Source organism: Bradysia coprophila, unplaced genomic scaffold (genome assembly GCF_014529535.1).
Source record: "Bradysia coprophila strain Holo2 unplaced genomic scaffold, BU_Bcop_v1 contig_193, whole genome shotgun sequence".
In the NCBI taxonomy this organism is placed as follows: Eukaryota; Metazoa; Arthropoda; class Insecta; order Diptera; family Sciaridae; genus Bradysia; species Bradysia coprophila.
Window position 1 is genome coordinate 2314628 of NW_023503456.1, and position 18418 is coordinate 2333045.

Here is an 18418-nt window from a genome sequence, read left to right on the forward strand (position 1 = left end):
TACGCCATATATTCTGCTAGCGGGTGTTATTCACAATTTGTTTTTAAAATATGTGTTTCGCAGTTATTTTGTCCGGGGCTATGGGACGGGTGGTCTAGTGGTGAACGCACTAGACTTCCACGGAGAAGGCCCGGATTCGATCCCCGGTGCTGACATTACGAGGAATTTTTCTCTGAGTAACTTGTACGTCCCTAAGTTCACCCAAGCTTCATAAATTGGGTAGTCTCGGAAAATAAGGTACACAAAAATATGTGACGTCACTCTCATATGAGAGAATATGAGAGTCTCATATGGAAAAGGAAGGTGTACTGTATAGGAGAATCATCAGTGCGGGTCAGAACGATTCAATACGAGATGGTGCATCGGTGTGTTCGATTCGACCACCCCAGCAATGGAACCTGTCATTAAAAATCTGCACATAAGATGGCGCCTACAACCTGCGAGTGTGATGTGAATGTGAATGATGGCAACCCAGTATACACATTACAAAATGGGTCTTCACGATGTCGAAAGACGAAAAATATCATCTACCTTCGGTTGCCGAATCATTTGGCTAGGCCATCCTCCCGGCAGGCATCACCACAACAATTAACTGTGGAAAAGATTAACTCAGCAGTATTAGATATAAGTTCTATGTATATGTTAATATAAGAATTGTAATAGATGTAAACACCATACGCTAAATAAATGTCCGGGGTTATTTTGTCCGAACGCCTTTTTAATAACCAGTTTTTTGAATCAGTTGTCTGCACAATCCTCATCACCTGCCGCGCCGTGACGCATTTGTTTTTTCGTGTCGGAGCTGTAAGCGTCACCCCCACCGATATCAGCTCTTTTGTAAGTGGATAAAAGGACTTGCGTCACACTTCCACTGTAAGTGGTTTTTTGGTCACTTCAATTATAACTAAAAATTCAGCCACCAAGAGTACAAAGAGTCGAGCTTTTTAATTTTATTCCCACCACACTGTTGAATGAACCTGTGCATTGCAAGTGCAAAACAATTTGCTAGTGGCTCAGTTTGAATAAAAAAGTTGATCGGGTAGCTACTGTTTTTCTAAGAAGTGTCGTACTTGCTATTTGGTAATATGGTGGCTGACATTGAAAACGAGTACAAAAAATTTCCAGAATTGAAAAAGGATGAAGTATTAAAATTGATGGATTGGTGCAAACGACAACCGCATCTACCGAATCTGACTGGTTAGTGGCTTGTGCACTTTGTGCACTTATGTTGTGTATATAAGTGCTGTTCAAGAGAGATTAAAACAGAAACTAAATGCTATGCCATTTGAACGTTGCATTTATATAGTCAACACTTCATCAACACCCTGATCTAAAAGTCTCTTTTTACCATAGACAATCAGAATTTAACTGATCCTTATAATCCCATTTACTAAATTTAAGAGCTCGAAATCATCATCTACTACCATTCCTGCTACAACAGCTTTGCAACGACTAAATCTTGCATAGATACCGCACTCACCATACGTACTCATTGCCCGGATTTTTTTGCCAACCGTGATGTTTTAGCTAAGGATGTCGAAGCACAGATGAACCGACTGTAGGTGTACACTTTAAAAGACATTCTATTATTACTCAAAAAGAATCTTCAAATTGTCTGCTTGAAGGCTATTTACACCATTGCCAGGATTGACGCCAGATGGTTACAAAGTGATTTATTCGAAGTTGATGGATTCAGATCCATCGAATTTTGTGTTCGCTGATGCATTGAAATTGTGAGATTATTTTTGCATTGAGTAATGATAGTTATAACAGCTGCTCCAATATGGCACAGCATATCATTACTCTTGAAACGGGAATTGAGCAATTGATGATCCCCATACGTTTCATAGGTACACGATGGTATGCGATTTGTGCATAATGGATGAAGGAACAGCAAATGGTCACATAATTGTAATGGACATGAATGGCGTTGTCTTTGGCCATTTGGCAAAGTTAGGGATTTTGACGATGAAGAAGTTCATGTTCTATCTGCAAGTAAGCGTTAAGCAAAATTGGCGGCGTTACAAGTCGTGTAAATTCTCATTAATCGGTTAAATAATCTAGGAGGGTATGCCGGTACGATTGAATGGACTACATTTCGTTAACACGGTCTCATTTATGGATAAAGTATTGGCGCTAATGCGACCGTTTATGAAAAGGGAATTACTCGATGTGTTGGAATTGCATTCGACAGTGGAGTCGTTGAGGAAACATGTATTTCCCGAACAGCTACCGAATGAGTACGGTGGTAGAGCTGGGACATTCGACGAACTTCGAGGTAATTCTGAAGCTCTTGAACTCTTGCTGGTGTTTTGTTCTGGAAGTAAAATGTTCCGTTCCAGAGAAAACCTACAATCACATCAAAGAGAACCGGGACTTTTTCCTGCGGGAAGAGTCTGAGAGGCGTGTAAACGAAAAGTTGCGACCTGGCAAACCGAAAGGAGCTGGTGATTTGTTTGGAACGGAAGGAAATTTCAAAAAATTGGAATTCGATTGAATTTTTGTACCTGAAGATCTTGAAGTATTAAATCACTGGCGTAAACACTGGATGTGTATTTTACTGAATAGTCAGTCGTTCCTGATGAGTTTTTTTTTGTCTCTTATTCTCGTTACTCGCCAGAGCTTTTATTTATTACCGGCAATTTGAAGGTCCTGAGCTTCAAAAAATTTCTGATTTAATCTCTTAATCTAGGTCTTTGATTGTGTTATTACTTTTCGCTTAAAGGTCATTGTAGCCTCGATTGTAGCGCGTTTGGGTTTATTCATTTTCACCCAGTAAATCAACATCCACAATCAATCGATTTAGATTTAAACAAGCTATCAAGGACGTGACAAACATTTCCATTTTATTTAACGTTTATCATCATAATGAACCTTAGTGACTAACTGCGTGTTATTGCTGTCGCAAGATTCTGACTTTTAGTCAAATGAGATGGCACATTTGCAGTTGCCATTAATGATTATATCATAAAGAAAGTTTATTTGCAAGGCATCCATTCAACATACAAATGGGATTTACTGATGATCTCAACATTTACTAAGTTTTTCTTTGAATGTACGACTCGTACTGTACGTACTGTACGAGTACCAGGATTCCGTTAATTATCGTAAAACGTTGAAGCCCCGTTAAACAAAAATTGATATCTGAGCTTCCATACTTCCCGCACAGTGTCAACGTAAAATAGCACCGCTGCTGTTTAATTATAGATATGATCATTACAAATACGTTTTATGACGGAGTAGTTTTAGTGTTTCGCTTGAACGAACTTAGAACGATTGAGTGACCGTGCCTAGAATCGCACACTCTACTCACAGAAACAATACATTCTGAATTTGACGAATATGGTGGGCCACATCGAAGACGAGTACAGAAAGTTTTCTGAATTGAAAAGAGACGAAATTTTGAAATTGATGGACTGGTGCCTGCGACAACCCCATTTACCGAATTTAACAGGTTAGAAACTCAGTTGCTCTACCAATAAAATTTCAAAAGTGACGCACGGATCCCTACTTTCAAGTGAATTTAGTTTCGTTATGGCGCACACATGTTTAATTCGTTTATGTCGAGTTGCAGCTAGTGATAAGGATAAGTTGATTCCATACAAACAGAGAAATGATAAGTTGGCACGCCTGTGGCGCACGGGCTCTTTTAAGCGTGTATTTTACACATTGTGCGTAAAAACTTTTTAAAAGAGTGTATTTTATATTTTACACACTTTTTGTGCACACACGAAATTGTGTGAAATACACACTTGCAACAAGAAGAAATGTCGAGTTCCTTGAAGAAATGACGAGCAGTTAGGAAACTACCGTTTCTTCAGGAATTTGTCATTTCTTCACATTTTGTAGAAGGAATATTTCATTTACAAAACGTTGAACAAGTTTAGTAACAAATTTAGGCTACAATTTAGCGTTGTGTCGATTCGACTTAATCTTTTTTCTTCAGTTCGGAAGCACCGTCATTTGGTGGGTTTTAAAGTTCACTTTTTTTAAGTGGCCAATAACATTATACAATGTCAAAAATGTGTAAAAAATGGGAATATGGAAATGGCCGTAGAGTAAATTCAAAGAAAATGTGCAAAAAATTGGAGGAAAAAATTCCCATTTTCCCATTTTTTGCACATTTTCTGGGAATCTGTTCTACGGCGATTCCCATTTTCAAATTTTTTGCACATTTTCTGGGATTTTTTTTCTCAGATTTTTTGCACACTTTCTGTGAATTTGTTCTACGGCTATTCCCATTTTCCCATTTTTTGCAAATTTTCTGGAAATTTGTTTCAATTTTTCCTTTTTTTGCACATTTTCTGGGAATTTGTTATACGGCCAATCCCATTTTCCCATTTTTAGACCCGTACGAAGTACTGGGGTCTTACAGGTTTACGCATACGTTTGTAACACGTCGAATTGGACTCCCTGAGTAAGGGGAAACCTATTGTGGTTGTCTAGAGATGCCAAATCCGCGAAAAAAAAATCTGTCTGTCCGTCTGTCCGTCTGTCTGTCTGCACGATAACTTGAGTAAAACGCATCCGATTTTGAAAATTCTTTTTTTTCCCGTTTGGTTATGTCAAAAGACAGGCTAAGTTCGAAGATGAGTGATTTTGGATCGACCCTTCCCGAGCTGTGGCCCAATAAGTGCTTTACGGTTTTTCGAAGATATCTTCGGACATTTAAACGTTAAACTTGTAAGTGATACGTCAAATAAAAGGTATTTACAATACCGATCGACAAAAAAAAGTTTATGGAAATCGGATGACCGACTCGTGAGTTAGACCCCTTGGTGTGGAACAGGCACAGGGCGGCAAGCAGTTTTTGCTTGTAGGTCGGCCACATTTGAACATATTTCGTCTGTTTTAGTTTTATTAGATAGGTATTGACCGTACCAATCAGGGAAATTTTTTTTATGAAATTATGTTCTCCGGAGCGTGAGCTAGGTCTCTTGGAGTGAGCTCTTATCTGGCTACTCGGAAGTACAGTGAACGTGGTGTATTTTGACAATATCTCGAGTAAATTTTGACCGAATTTCATGAATTTTTTTTTGTTTGAAAGGTCTTAACGAATGTAAAGCGTCGGTACTATTTCCGGTCTCCTAACAAAATGGCTGCCGGCGGCCATATTGGATTTTATTAAAAGTGATATAAAGTGGGAAAAATGGTACTTAGAGAGTTTCTGTTAACATGGAAATAATTTGTTTTGTGTGTGGGGTTTCAGGGATTCCATATACGGACATCTATATATACCTATATACAGCTATATTGAGCTATATACAGGCATATAGAGCTATATAATAGCATATTCATCTGGGAAATGTTTATTTATAGCAAAATATAGGTAAATATAGCGGAATATAGCGGTATATAGCTGTTTAAATAGGAATTTATGAAATTTGTCTTCGTACGGGGCTGTCTATATTGCCTCCGGCAATTTAGTTGTATATGATAACAAGGCAAAGAGTGGATAATGTAAGTGATTTTAAAGGGAGAATAGTTTTTCAGCAGAGAAGAAAATGAAGTAAGAGAAATGAAGAGTTTCACATTAAAGGCTTTTGATGCGAATAGGTGTTTCGTACGGGTCGGCGTTAGCTATGTTTTTTAACATTTTCTGGGAATTCGTTCACATCTTTCCATTTTTTTCCTCCCATCGCCATCGCCCAAAACCACTTACAGTGGATGTGTGACGCAAGTCCTGTTATCCACTTACAAAAGAACTGATATCGGTGTAGGTGACGCTTACAGATTCGACACGCCAAAAGGTATGCGTCACAAATGGCAGCTGATGAGGAAAGTAGGCGAAAGTTTTATCAACAAAAATCAACTGATCTAACCGTAAACATTCGCCAGGTGCGAGATATCACCTTTTGAACTTCATCAAAATTTTCAGCCTTTGACTGACACAATATTTTTGTTATTTTCGAACAACGGTACAGGACATGTAAGATATCTGTGCTTGCCCCGTTTCTTCTTGACAATACCTATCCAATGAACCCACACACATGTATGTCTATAGCCTGCAGCGGCAGTAAATCACGTATAAAAAACACCCTTTTTTGACTTTTCGACTTTAAACGACTGCAGTTTTAGACTATTGGGGCCAAGGGCTATCTGGGCATGAAAACAAAGAGTCGCTAAAAAATAGCTCCGACGGAGCCTGGTCCACTTTCAAAAAAATCACTCGTAAGAACTCGAAAAGCTTAAAAGTGCCCGTGCTGTGGCGAGATGAAAAGATCATGTGAAGGACAGTTGACTCCTGTGGGAGAGAATGGAAATGCAATTCTCTCAACATTCTCTCCCACAGTAACCAACTGTCATTCACATATTCCTACTATCTCGCCACAGACGTACCAACTTAACATCAAGGTTCTGAAAGGACAGGTTAAGACAACTCTGAGTTGATCACGAAGGCGGTGACACACAATTGCGTCAATGACTGCGAAGTTTATGTGTAAAATGGAACTTAACAAAAACAAAATTCTGAATTTTCGAGAAAAATATTTTCTTTAAGTTGATTTCTCACACAATCTGTTTATAAAATTTGGTGTCTTCGTGGTTGTCTTAACCTGTTCTTTCAGAACTTTGCTGAACATTTCTCTGCATACAAACTTAGCAGGTGCAACAACATTAATCATGAGAAAATGTGATGATGGCAACATTACAAACATGAATTCACAGGAAAATCGGGATCCATAATCTCTCTGATCCGCTGAGGGTTTCCACCACCTTCAGTATTTACTATTTTGAAAATATTAAAATTTTGATGGAAATTCGAAATTTGTTTCTAATTATACCTAAATTTTGCGAGGTCGTTGATCTTCGAGGTATAGAAATACGAAAATCGACCGATTAAGCGTGAGAGAATCCCGAAAATGGGATTCTCTGCACATAATATGTTAGACGCTTAACATCAGATGCGTTTTTTCTTCTTTAATTTAAGAGCTCGAAATCGTTATCTTCTTCCACTCATGCTACAACAGTGTTGTCATGACTCAATTACGAATAGACGCAGCATTCACCATTCGTACCCATTGTCCGGAATTTTTCGCCAATCGTGATGTCCTAGGGAAGGATGTCGTAGCACAGATGAGCCTGCTGTATGCTTGCCAATATCTCTTCATGCACTTTCAGACATTCTAACCATAAATTGTCTGTTCAGGCTATACACACCATTACCAGGATTGACACCCGACGGTTACAAATCGATTTTCGCAAGGTGGATGGATTCGGATCCATCAAAGTTTGTGTTCGGTGATGCATTGAAATTGTGAGATTGTCTTTTAATGGTTAGAGAGGTTGACACGTTCCGAAAAATTGTCTCGTTTTTAAGGTTTACGATGGTAAGCGACATGTGCATAATGGATGAAGGAACAGTAAACGGTTACATGATCGTAATGGACATGAGTGGTGTTACCTTTGGACATTTGGCAAAGTTGGGAATTTCGACGTTGAAGAAGTACATGCTCTTCGTGCAAGTAAATTTTGCATTTTGTCATGGAATTTGTGATTCTAGCTAGAAAGTAGACTTTTAAGCCGAATAAGTATAGGTGAAAGGTAGATAGCACACTGCTCTAGCATAAACCCTTGTACTTATGTCAGACGTCGAAAGGCCTCAGCAATGCTTTTGGATGCGTTAGAATTTTATGCTACGCGCAAGAGTCCTTGTTCATTTGAACATGGACTTTTGCGCGTAGGATAAAATGCGTGTACATGTCGTACCCCGTGTCCGGCGGGAGACAAATTTCTATGTCCTCTAATCCAAAGGTGTGCCAAGATGTTATTAAGATTTCTAATTCAAAGTCACTGGTTTATCGGTTGAACATTTATTTGATACGATTTTATGATTTATAAGATTTACTACAGATATTATACGATACTGAACTTGATTCTGCAACTTTGGCTATTTTAACATAAAGACACAACTTTACATTGACTTAATTTCTTAACTTCTCACAATAATTTCTCTCTTGTACTACTTTCACGGTAATACTCTTAACATAAACGCAAAACTTTATTTTGATTTGATTTCTTAACTCTTCACAATAATTTCTCTCTTTTACTAATCTCGCGGTAATTCACCAAATTTAGTTTCACTACTTCACTACCGTCGCTGTTATTAAATACCAAAACTAGACTTACTGTCGTTTCCAAAAGAAGAACTAATCTCAATCGCGGTTCCAAAAAGACTGACTGAATTTTTGCTCATAACGCTAAGACATCAACTTGGCGACGAACCCAAATGTCCCACTTATCGAGCGGCTGAATATGCTTGTAATGCAGAATTGCATTTTAAGCATTTTCAGTCGCTTGTGCGACACACTTAAGTTCCTGACCAAGCTATGTTTATAATTTCAATATTTTATTGGAATGTATCGTTGCTAATATCGATACAATTTGTGACGAAATTGTTCTTCACGAGCGACTCAAACGCTAATAATTTATAGCGTGTATTGAGTGTGATGCCAAGGCATCACATACACTTGCATGTGTTGTGTGTGTACACCAAGAGAAGAATGACTGCTGTCTTAAAGAAAAAATCTGCCTCCAAATACTTTCTATGTTTGGTAGGAGCAGTGCTATGCAAGCATTCATTATAGCAAAATCGTCTATCAAAAATTCTAAAAGCCGCGATTCTATTTCAATTATCAGGAAGGTTTGCCAGTACGATTGAAGGGATTACATTTCGTTAACACGGTCTCATTTATGGATAAAGTATTGGCGCTAATGCGACCGTTTATGAAAAGAGAATTACTCGATGTATTGGAATTGCATTCGACAGTGGAGTCGTTGAGGAAACATGTATTTCCCGAACAGCTACCGAATGAGTACGGTGGTAAAGCTGGGACATTCGACGAACTTCGAGGTAATTCCGAAGCTCTTGAACTCTTGCTGGTGTTTTGTTCTGGAAGTAAAATGTTCCGTTCCAGAGAAAACCTACAATCAGATCAAAGAGAACCGGGACTTTTTCCTGCGTGAAGAGTCTGAGAGGCGTGTAAACGAAAAGTTGCGACCTGGCAAACCGAAAGGAGCTGGTGATTTGTTTGGAATGGAAGGAAATTTCAAAAAATTGGAATTCGATTGAATTTTTGTATCTTACTCGATTGATTTTTGGAAGAGGAATCACAGAGAAAAATGAAATGTTTGAATGGACGAAGAGGAATCTAGATTATTAAAATGTTGAATTATTATAGATCACCTTCAAGGTCGTTTGAAATGCCAGCCACGTTAAAAAATGCCATCCAAGTTTAAAAAAATGTCATACAAATGAATAAATGAACGAAACATTTAACGAAACTTGAGTGAGGTTACGTCTGAAAGTACCGTATAATAGCGAAGATGATCTATAGTGAATATATGATCCCAACAAAAATCTCTTCGAGAAAAGTGTCACGCAGTCTTTGAAGTACAATTTCTAAAATGAATGATATCGCTAGAGTTGACGCTTTCAGCTTCGTTACGCAAAAATTAAATTTTACTCCCAATTTTAGTTCAAACAAGCTGGCTTAGTTTTTCTCATCATCTGCCAAATAATTTTTACCAAAAAAAAATGTGACTTAAAGCAACAACAAAATTTTGCGTAACGAAGCTGAAAGCGTCAACTCTAGCGATATCATTCATTTTAGAAATTGTACTTCATAGACTGCGTCACACTTTTCTCGAAGAGATTTTTGTTTGGGTATCAGTCGTTTTGGAAGTGCTTTTTAGAACGAATTTCGAAAATTTGACGAAATAATGAATATTTGACGAAATTCGAAAATTTAACGAAAATCGAAAATGTGACGAAAACCAAAAATTTGAAGAAAATTGAAAATTTGACGAAAGTAACTCTATCTGCAACCATTCAAGAAATAGCTCTAAAACCCTAATTGACCCACCCATTTCCAATTTTTGACATTTTTTGCATATGCCCCTCTGTTCTACTCGTAAAACTTTGAGACTTTGTCGAAGAAAGTAACTCTCTATCTGCCACCATTCACAAAATAACTCTAAAACCCTAATAGACCCACCCATTTCTAACTTTCGACATTTTTCACATATGCCCCTATGTTCCGAAGAAAGTAACTCTCTATCTCTTATAATCGCAAAAAATATTAGTCCTTTCATCCTATGCTCGAGTAGCTCAAAATTTGGTCACTCTGACCACTCTAGCTCAACCGGATCTGCACCAATTTTTCTAAATATTTTTGTTTTGTTTGATTCGTGTGGTGAATACCTTTCATTTGATGGGTCTCACGCCTCAGTAGGTTTCAATACAGCTGAGCTACAGCCGAAAACACGTTCCCAACCCTCGAAAACCACACTCAGAAGCCACTTCGAGGCCAATAAAACTAAATTAGGGTTTTTCCTGGGGTAATGGCGTAATGGCAGTGGAAGCGATTAAACTGGGTGGAGACTCCTTATTAAAGGCAATCACGGCTTTGTTTAATCAATATCTCCAATGGGAAGAAGTACCAGAAGCCTGGGAAAATGCGGTAATTACATTGCTGCATAAAAAAGGAGACATAACAAAGCTGGAAAATTACCGACCCATAAGCCTATTGTCAACACTCTACAAGTTGTTTATGAAAATCATTACGAAGAGGAACACTAACAAGTTCGACTTCTACCTACCTGTTGAACAAGCTGCTTTCAGATCTGGTTTCAGCACAAACGACCATTTGCAGGTGATGAGAACGCTTATTGAGAAGTGTCGTGAATACAACATCGACATAGTCTTGCTATTCATAGACTTCGAAAAAGGTTTCGATTCAGTGGAAACATGGTCGATATTGGACGCATTAGACGAATGTAGAGTAGACTCAAGGTACTCCAACACAATTCGATATGTGTACAAAAATGCTACTTCATGTATAAAACTTCATAAAATAGCACGGAGAAATTCAGAATCGGCCGAGGTGTAAGGCAGGGTGACACCATTTCACCGAAATTATTCACGGCGATTCTGCAGAGTATTTTTAGGAAGTTAAACTGGAGTAAAATGGGAATAAAGATAAATGGAGAGTACCTGAGCAATCTCCGCTTCGCTGATGACATTGTACCGATAGCAGCGAATCTAGGTCAGGCTCAGCTTATGCTACAACAGTTAAGTGAAGAGGAAATCAAAGTTGGCCTCAAGATGAACTTATCGAAAACAAAAGTCATGACCAACATCAGGGACGATAGAGAAATCAAAATTGGTGACACTGTCATTGAACGAGTCGACAGGTCTAGGACATAAACTGAAGTTAGGTCTGGACAACCAAACTGCAGAAATAAGACGTAGGATTGGTCTTGCATGGGCAGCGTTCGGAAGACACAGACTAAATGAATAATAGTCTGAAACGCAAAGTTTTCGACACTTGTGTCCTTCCAGTGCTCACTTATGGAGCGGAAACGTTAACTTTAACGAAAGCATCCGAAGATAAATTGAGAGTGACACAAAGAGCCATGGAACGGAGTATGCTTGGAATAACACTCAGAGACAGAATGACGAATCAATGGATTCGACAACAAACCAGGGTCGTTGATGTCATGGAAAGAATAGCATCTCTGAAATGGAGCTGGGCGGGACATATTGCAAGAAGGACAGACGAACGTTGGACCAAAAAGATCATGAACTGGCGACCATATAAAAGACGAGCTATAGGTAGAGAGACCACCAGAGAGATGGACAAACGGAATTAAGAATATTGCAGGTAAAAACTGGCAGCAAATGGCAATGGATCGTACGAAATGGAAAGAAGTTGGAGAGGCCTACATCCAGCAGTGGATAGAAACAGGCTGAAAAAGAAGAAGAAGAAGAATGGCGTATCACATATTCATTTTTATGCCCACCCTGAGGTTACTGCAAAATTTCATGGAGATTGGCTGACTAGTTTCCGAGATCGACCGTCGATAGATAGATAGGTAGATAGACAGAAACATACAGAGTAAGTTGAAGGATTTTGATTGTTTGGGAAAAGTCAATTTGGTGTATTTAGTATGAAAAATGACCAACTTCAAAACGATGTATCTCCGGCAATTTTAAACCTGCATAGTCGAGTGATAGCTCGTTTTACTCGTATTTGAAGCGAGAATAAGATAGAATAGGATTTGTGGTGATAAAGTCTAAAGGGCATAAACTGAAATGTTCGGCTATACATAGTTGCCGCGTTTCAAAAAAATTTCGTCGTTCTTTTTTTTGGAAGGTAGACTGCGTCAAGTCCTCCGCTACCGCTCTGGGCATGATAATGCGTTGTAGTTGCCATAGGTTATGTTTCTTCCAAGGCCGTTGAAAATGTCAATCGTCATCCACAGAGAAGCCAACAAAACCTCACTTTGAAGTTTTCACGAACAAATTTGTTTAAGTCGCGGTTATGTTTGCTTCTGTGGATGACGGTTGGTTGTTTTCGGTCTGTCAAAATTCGTTTTTACCGTACGATGGAAGAAACCTATTGCCAATCTACGTTACAGTCGAGACTGTTTAGACAAGTAAAAATAGTTTCCAACGTAACCTCACTTTAGTTTCGTTAAACGTTTCGTTCATTCATTCATTTGTATGAGACTTCAATGCTTATACTGTAGGGGAAATAGTTTACAGCCTTCTGATGACATAGTAATCTCATTGTTTCATTGTTTTTCTCACTCTTTAACCAACACCTCACACAGCGTTCATATGGCCAAGAGATTCGTTTGACTGAAAATAAGACTCCAAGAAGTGTGTGTGTTTACCCGTCATAATATGTCACTCAGTATCCTGTCATTGCGGACACACTCTCTGGCTATCTATTAAATTCCCGGCAAGACACACGAATTGCTATTTTTAATCAAAAATGACCACCCTAAGACCGTTCACATGCAGCGACATGTTTAAATTCAACAACGTGTAAGTAACCACCCGGATAACTCAAGAAACTCTGCGAATATACTTTACATTTACCTACCGCAGTAATTTGGACCCCCTAACGGAAACGTACGGTCTACCGTTCTACATGCAATATTTGGCACACTGGCCCGAGTATTTTCAAGTAGCCGAATCGCCTAGCGGAGAAATAATGGGTTACAGTAAGTAAAATGTCGAACATTCCGGTAAATCCGCTGAAACTAAAAACCGTGAAATTGTGATGCTTCAGTCATGGGAAAGTCCGAAGGGCATGGCGAAAAATGGCATGGTCATGTAACGGCTCTAACCGTATCACCGGACTTTCGACGACTCGGTTTAGCTGCTACGTTAATGAACTTTCTGGAAGATGTGTCCGAAAAGTGAGTGTGTGTTCTCGATCATCAATTGAACGCTCTGAAGTGGAAAAATTCGATTTCTGTTGCAGGAAGAAAACCTTTTTTGTTGATCTGTTTGTGCGCGTGAGTAACAAAGTTGCTATCAATATGTACACGAATCTCGGATACATTGTCTACCGCACAGTTCTGGAATATTATTCGGGTGATCCGGACGAGGATGCTTTCGGTGAGTTTGTTTTTCTGTTTATCGTAATTTTTCGGGGGGGGGGGGGGGGGGGGCTAATGAGTGGGCAGAATATTTCTGAGAGCTGTTTGACATCATCCCTGATGACTTGTGTTGGAAATTTAAATTCCTTGAGTTGAGTATGACATTTCGGCTTTCTGTCGACCGTGTCTCAGAACTTCTTACTTCTTAATCGCAAACCGTCAAGTTGAATGACCATTACAGACGAACGCAGATAGACTGGTTCTCTAATGGCACAAATGAGGGGCATCGACAACACTAATCGGGGAAAAAAGGTTACAAAAATCGGTTCACTTGATCATGAGCTAGAGACTTTCTTCCCAATTTCAGAACTTCAGGATTTTGACGAATTTTCTGAGGTTTTTGGGTTCCCTTCCAGACATTTGATATTATTGACAATTTAATTGATGTATTACGTGGTCCACCATCTCCCAGTTCTAAAACTTTTTTTTTGGATTCCCTTCTCGACGTTTGACATCATCAAGGTGCTAGTATGCTGGTTCCTAAAAATCCACCACCCCACATGGTCCACCATCTTCCTAGTTCCAGATCTTCAGGATTTTGAAGGATTTTTTTTGGGTTCCCTTCTGGACCTTTGGTATTGTAGGGCTATGAAGGCAATAGAGTTACTGACTTAATAGGATTGAGCGCGCACTAGGAGATTACGGACGCAAAATTGTTTCGGACATACTAGGATCACGTACGCAATAGATTGACAGGTCGTACAAGGCTCAGTCACAGAGCAAACGCTCTGACAGTTCTGGCGACTTGTTTGTGTGTAAAATGTGTCCCACTGTAAGCCTATCTCATCCTAAACGCATCCTTGCCATTATCGACAGATAACTAACGGTAAAATTTCTTCCTTCCAGATATGCGAAAATCAATGTCCAGAGACGAATTCAAAACATCAATGATACCACTACAGCATCCCGTACGTTGCGAAGATATCGAATAAACAAAGCGAAAAAAACTACGAACCGAAAATTTTCTTCTTTATTATTCCTCAGATGTAGTCGCTTCCGTCTCATCATTCGTAGTCGTCGTCGTCGTCGTCTCTTTAGCCTTTTTCCAATTCTTTGCTGCCGCCAATAGTTTCAGATTCGGTCGTGCCATTTCATCCTCCGGGAAAATGTAATCGAACACCTCCTCCCAGCCTTCGTCGATGCCACTGTCCGAAACGATTTTCTGTCGCTTCTTCACACGTCTGGGCATTTTCTCGATCACCTTGTTGTAAGTGTTTTCGTTGCCGTGTTGCATTTCGAAGTCTCGCCACGCTTCCAGCAACACTACACGCGATTCCTTTTCAGCACCGTTCCGCAGATAGTCGTTTGCACGTTCGTACACACGACGTGCCAGATCGATGTTCATGTTGTCTTCGGAGTCGGACATCAATTCGAATTTGGCGAATGAAATCCACACTTTGACGTGAACGGTTCGGTCCAACAGCCGTTCGTACAGCTGACGGGCGAGTTCGGTCTCGCCTTGGGACACCTGGAACGATTTTCGGAAAATTAAACGGTCGAACAGTGGAACCGTCGAAAATTTTCATTATTGTTACCTCAAAGTCAATGTACGCCTTCCACAGCAGTTCGGGCATGTCCAGACGTGGCTGGTTCACTGCTAACTCGAAAATGGCTCTCGCACGTTCCACATCACCGAGCAAACTCTCCAATTCGGCAAATTTCATCCAAGTTATGCAGTTTTCCGGTCCGAATTCGAGGAATTTCTCGTACAAAATGCGACAACGATCGAACTCACGCAACTGAATCTCCAGTTCGATGTAACCGCGAAAGAGTTTATCTCGTGGACACATACCAATAGCTGCGCCCAGTGCCTTCCGAGCGACTGGCAGATTCTTACAGCGAATTTCGAACTGAGCGTACAGCAGCCAAACTTTGCTGAACGTGAACAGTTTGTGCGGAATGAGATCGAGGCAAGTTTTGTAAATTTGTCTTGTCCGTTCCTCGTGCTCTTCTTCGATTTCTTCGTACAGGGCATAGTTGATCCACAGATAAATGTATCGACGCCAGAAATTCTTGTCCTTGCTCGGTGGCACATTGGCGATAGCGCGTTCGTATGTTTCGCGAATGGTTTTACTATTACCTTCGTTCTCCACCAATCGCAAATAGTCGAACCAACTGTCGTAATTGCTGGGATTGTCGGCCACCTCTTGTTCGTACTGGAATTTTCGCTTGGACACAATAACATCTTCGATGCCGGACCGGTCACCGAATTTCTTTTCGTGAACGGTGTAGGCTTTGTATAGTTCGGCTGTCCGGTCCTTGGGCAGATGGTCCAAAGCATATTTGTAAATCACTCTGGCTCGGTCGTGCTCCTTCTGATCTTCTTCGAATCTGGCGAATGCAATGAACAGACGCTCCTCAATGTTATCGTCGCCGAAAAATTCGACTGCCCGTTCAAACACCGTTCGCGAACCGCTGATGTAACCGTGATTCTCTTCGAAGCGCGCATATTTGATCCAGTTCTTCACCTCCGGATGTACCATCACAAATCTCTCGTAGACATTTCTCGCCCGATCGATTTCCTTGTATCTCAGTTCGAAATTGATGTACGTTTGCCAGGCTTGTTCTTCCGGTTGCCATTCCATCCAGCGTTCGAATACTTGTCGAGCGCCGGCAACATTTTCCAGCATCTCCTCCATGTACGTGTATTTGTACCAGAATTGATTGACTCTCGGCAGTATGGTCACGGCCCGATCCCACAGATTCCGAGCATGATTCACCTGTCGATTCTTCATTTCCATTTCGGCGTACTTCAGCCAAATGGTAATGTTTTTGTGATCGTTGTCCAGTGCACGTTCCCAGATCGAGCGGGCTCGCTGGATTTCCTTTTGTGATTCTTCCCATTGAGCGTATTTGATCCAATTGCTCACGACCATGCGATTTTTGCGCAAATTGTCTTCAAATGCTTTACGCTTCCGTTGCTGATAGTCAGCCAATTCGGCTGGATCGGAAATTTTTTGCTTTGGTGGCGGTGGAAGGATTTCCAAGTCACGTTCTTTGGCCTCGCGCAACAACTGCTCCGCAGTGATTTGGATCTCAGCTGGAGCTTTATTCTTCACCTGTAAATAGAAGCAAATAAAATTTAACGTTTAACGACCGTTGGAGTTCACTGTTCGTACCTTAGCCACTTTAGGCATTTTCTGTGGTTTCTCCATTTTATTCGATTCGCACTTTGGCTAAATTGGTTCTTAAAGTCGTCCTAATTACTCAAACAAAAACAACAGAAGCCTGTCGCCGATAAACGTAGTATGCGTAGTATATGTCACTCAGGGATGACAGCAACTTGACAGTTTTGCTCGTTTTGCTGGTTTTGCTGCATGTCTTTCATAATTCCCAGTTGATATATTGTCCCAGTAGAGACATTGTTGTGCTAAATTATTGTCAAGGTTTTAAATGATGTGAGGTTACACCTTGGGCACACATTTCGGAATTTCTCTCATTAGGCCCTCAGCATGAAAAGTTGTATACGCATCTCTGGTGGACGGTTTTTTTTTAGGCACTTTAGCTTGTTGCCCCTGTCGCCCTCACTTCGTTTCGGCTACAACTCGAGAAATTGCCTAAAATATACCGTCCACCACAGATACGTAAATAACTAATAAACACTGCAACGGATCAGAGAACATACGAATCCCGCCGTTCAGCTGAATTCATTAGACCCGAACGAAGTACTGGGGTCTTATAGGTTTACGCATACGTTTGTAACACGTCGAATTGGACTCCCTGAGTAAGGGGAAACCTATTCTGGTTGTCTGGAGATGCCAAATCAGTGAAAAAAAATGTCCGTCTGCACGATAACTTGAGTAAAACGCATCCGATTTTGAAAATTCTTTTTTTTTCCGTTTGGTAATGTCAAAAGACAGGCTAAGTAAGTGATACGTTAAATGAAAGGTTTTTACTATACCGATCGAATGGAAATCGGATGACCGACTCGTGAGAAACGGGCACTGGGCGGCAAGCAGTTTTAGCTTGTAGGTCGGCCACATTTGAACTTATGTCGTCTGTTTTAGCTTTATTAGATAGGGGTTGACCGTACCAATCAGGAAAAAAAAGTTTTTGAAATTATGTTCTCCGGAGCGTGAGCTAGGTCTCTTGGAGTGAGCTATTATCTGGCTCCTCGGCCGTACAGTGAACGTGGAGTATTTTGTCAATATCTCGAGTAAATTTTGACCGAATTTCATGAATTTTTTTTTGTTTGAAAGGTATTAACGAATGTAAAGCGTCGGTAAAATTTCCGGTCTCCTAACAAAATGGCTGCCGGTGGCCATATTGGATTTTAATAAAATTGAAATATCTTGAGAAAAATGGTACTTAGAGTGTTTCTGTTAACATGGAAATAATTTGTTTTGTGTGTGGGGTGTTTCAGGCATTCCATATATGGACATCTATATGTATCTATATTCACCTATATTGAGCTACATACAGGCATATAGAGCTATATAATAGCATATTCATCTGTGAAATGTTTATTTATAGGAAAATATAGGTAAATATAGCGGTATATATAGCTGTTTAAATAGGAATTTATGAAAGTTGACTTTGTACGGGGCTGTCTATATTGCCTCCGGCAATTTATTTCTATATGCTAACAAGGCAAAGAAAGAGCGAAAGGGCGAATAGCTTTTCAGTAGAGAATGAAGTAAAAGAAATGAAGAGTTTCACAGTAAAGGCTTTTGATACGAATAGCTGTTTCGTACGGGTCGGCGTTAGCTATGTTTTTTGTATTGTTGCCATGCAATGTTTGTAAACATTGGTGAATTTAGTTTCGTTATGTTGCACACATATTGAATTTGTTTGCGTCAAGTTGCAGCTAATGGTGAAAAATACGGGAAAAATGGACCCATGCATGACATAAAATGTATGAGTTATCTGTCAAATATTTTGCAATCTCGATATATATATATATATATGTATATATAATTTCGTTTATTGAAGACTGGTTTTTACAATGTTATACCAAGTTGGATTA

At 39.8% G+C, this 18418-nt stretch overlaps 4 protein-coding genes across 5 annotated transcripts; 3 read left to right on the top strand and 1 right to left on the bottom strand.

Annotated features, from left to right (window-relative positions):
- Nucleotides 1-1019: 1019 nt before the first annotated feature.
- LOC119075232 (alpha-tocopherol transfer protein-like) lies at nt 1020-2545 on the top strand. The gene is made up of 6 exons (XM_037181624.1): nt 1020-1197; nt 1402-1558; nt 1626-1733; nt 1851-1995; nt 2065-2278; nt 2343-2545. The coding sequence occupies exons 1-6, from the start codon at nt 1086-1088 to the stop codon at nt 2495-2497; spliced, it is 891 nt and encodes a 296-aa protein (XP_037037519.1). The 5' UTR covers nt 1020-1085; the 3' UTR covers nt 2498-2545.
- Nucleotides 2546-3265: 720 nt separating this feature from the next.
- Nucleotides 3266-9079, top strand: LOC119075233 (alpha-tocopherol transfer protein-like). Its single transcript, XM_037181625.1, has 6 exons — nt 3266-3454; nt 6929-7085; nt 7148-7255; nt 7319-7463; nt 8638-8851; nt 8916-9079. The coding sequence occupies exons 1-6, from the start codon at nt 3343-3345 to the stop codon at nt 9068-9070; spliced, it is 891 nt and encodes a 296-aa protein (XP_037037520.1). The 5' UTR covers nt 3266-3342; the 3' UTR covers nt 9071-9079.
- Nucleotides 9080-12668: 3589 nt separating this feature from the next.
- LOC119075234 (N-alpha-acetyltransferase 20) lies at nt 12669-14582 on the top strand. Of its 2 annotated transcripts, XM_037181627.1 has the most exons (6): nt 12669-12832; nt 12896-13011; nt 13080-13209; nt 13275-13411; nt 14299-14360; nt 14437-14582. In XM_037181627.1, the coding sequence occupies exons 1-6, from the start codon at nt 12780-12782 to the stop codon at nt 14440-14442; spliced, it is 504 nt and encodes a 167-aa protein (XP_037037522.1). In that variant the 5' UTR covers nt 12669-12779; the 3' UTR covers nt 14443-14582. The 2 variants fall into 2 exon arrangements, with proteins under 2 accessions (XP_037037522.1, XP_037037521.1); XM_037181626.1 differs by lacking the exon at nt 14437-14582 and having other exon boundaries at nt 14299-14406.
- On the bottom strand, nt 14401-16739 carry LOC119075228 (protein crooked neck). Its single transcript, XM_037181618.1, has 3 exons — nt 16572-16739; nt 14988-16511; nt 14401-14920 (listed from the first exon to the last, which is right to left on the bottom strand). Exons 1-3 carry the CDS (start codon nt 16605-16607, stop codon nt 14426-14428), a joined length of 2055 nt encoding a protein of 684 aa, XP_037037513.1. The 5' UTR covers nt 16608-16739; the 3' UTR covers nt 14401-14425.
- Nucleotides 16740-18418: the final 1679 nt, after the last annotated feature.

Bases quoted from the DNA above. Each gene is read 5' to 3' on its own strand.
- LOC119075232 (XM_037181624.1), top strand. From the start codon at position 1,086: ATGGTGGCTGACATTGAAAACGAGTACAAAAAATTTCCAGAATTGAAA. The intron at 1,198-1,401 runs GTTAGTGGCTTG...ACTAAATTTAAG, and splicing joins GCATCTACCGAATCTGACTG to AGCTCGAAATCATCATCTAC. The intron at 2,279-2,342 runs GTAATTCTGAAG...GTTCCGTTCCAG, and splicing joins GACATTCGACGAACTTCGAG to AGAAAACCTACAATCACATC.
- LOC119075233 (XM_037181625.1), top strand. From the start codon at position 3,343: ATGGTGGGCCACATCGAAGACGAGTACAGAAAGTTTTCTGAATTGAAA. The intron at 7,086-7,147 runs GTATGCTTGCCA...TTGTCTGTTCAG, and splicing joins GTAGCACAGATGAGCCTGCT to GCTATACACACCATTACCAG. The intron at 7,256-7,318 runs GTGAGATTGTCT...CTCGTTTTTAAG, and splicing joins TTCGGTGATGCATTGAAATT to GTTTACGATGGTAAGCGACA.
- LOC119075234 (XM_037181626.1), top strand. From the start codon at position 12,780: ATGACCACCCTAAGACCGTTCACATGCAGCGACATGTTTAAATTCAAC. The intron at 13,012-13,079 runs GTAAGTAAAATG...GTGATGCTTCAG, and splicing joins CGGAGAAATAATGGGTTACA to TCATGGGAAAGTCCGAAGGG. The intron at 13,210-13,274 runs GTGAGTGTGTGT...TTTCTGTTGCAG, and splicing joins CTGGAAGATGTGTCCGAAAA to GAAGAAAACCTTTTTTGTTG.
- LOC119075228 (XM_037181618.1), bottom strand. From the start codon at position 16,607: ATGGAGAAACCACAGAAAATGCCTAAAGTGGCTAAG. The intron at 16,512-16,571 runs GTACGAACAGTG...TTCTATTTACAG, and splicing joins AAATGCCTAAAGTGGCTAAG to GTGAAGAATAAAGCTCCAGC. The intron at 14,921-14,987 runs GTAACAATAATG...AAATCGTTCCAG, and splicing joins AGGCGTACATTGACTTTGAG to GTGTCCCAAGGCGAGACCGA.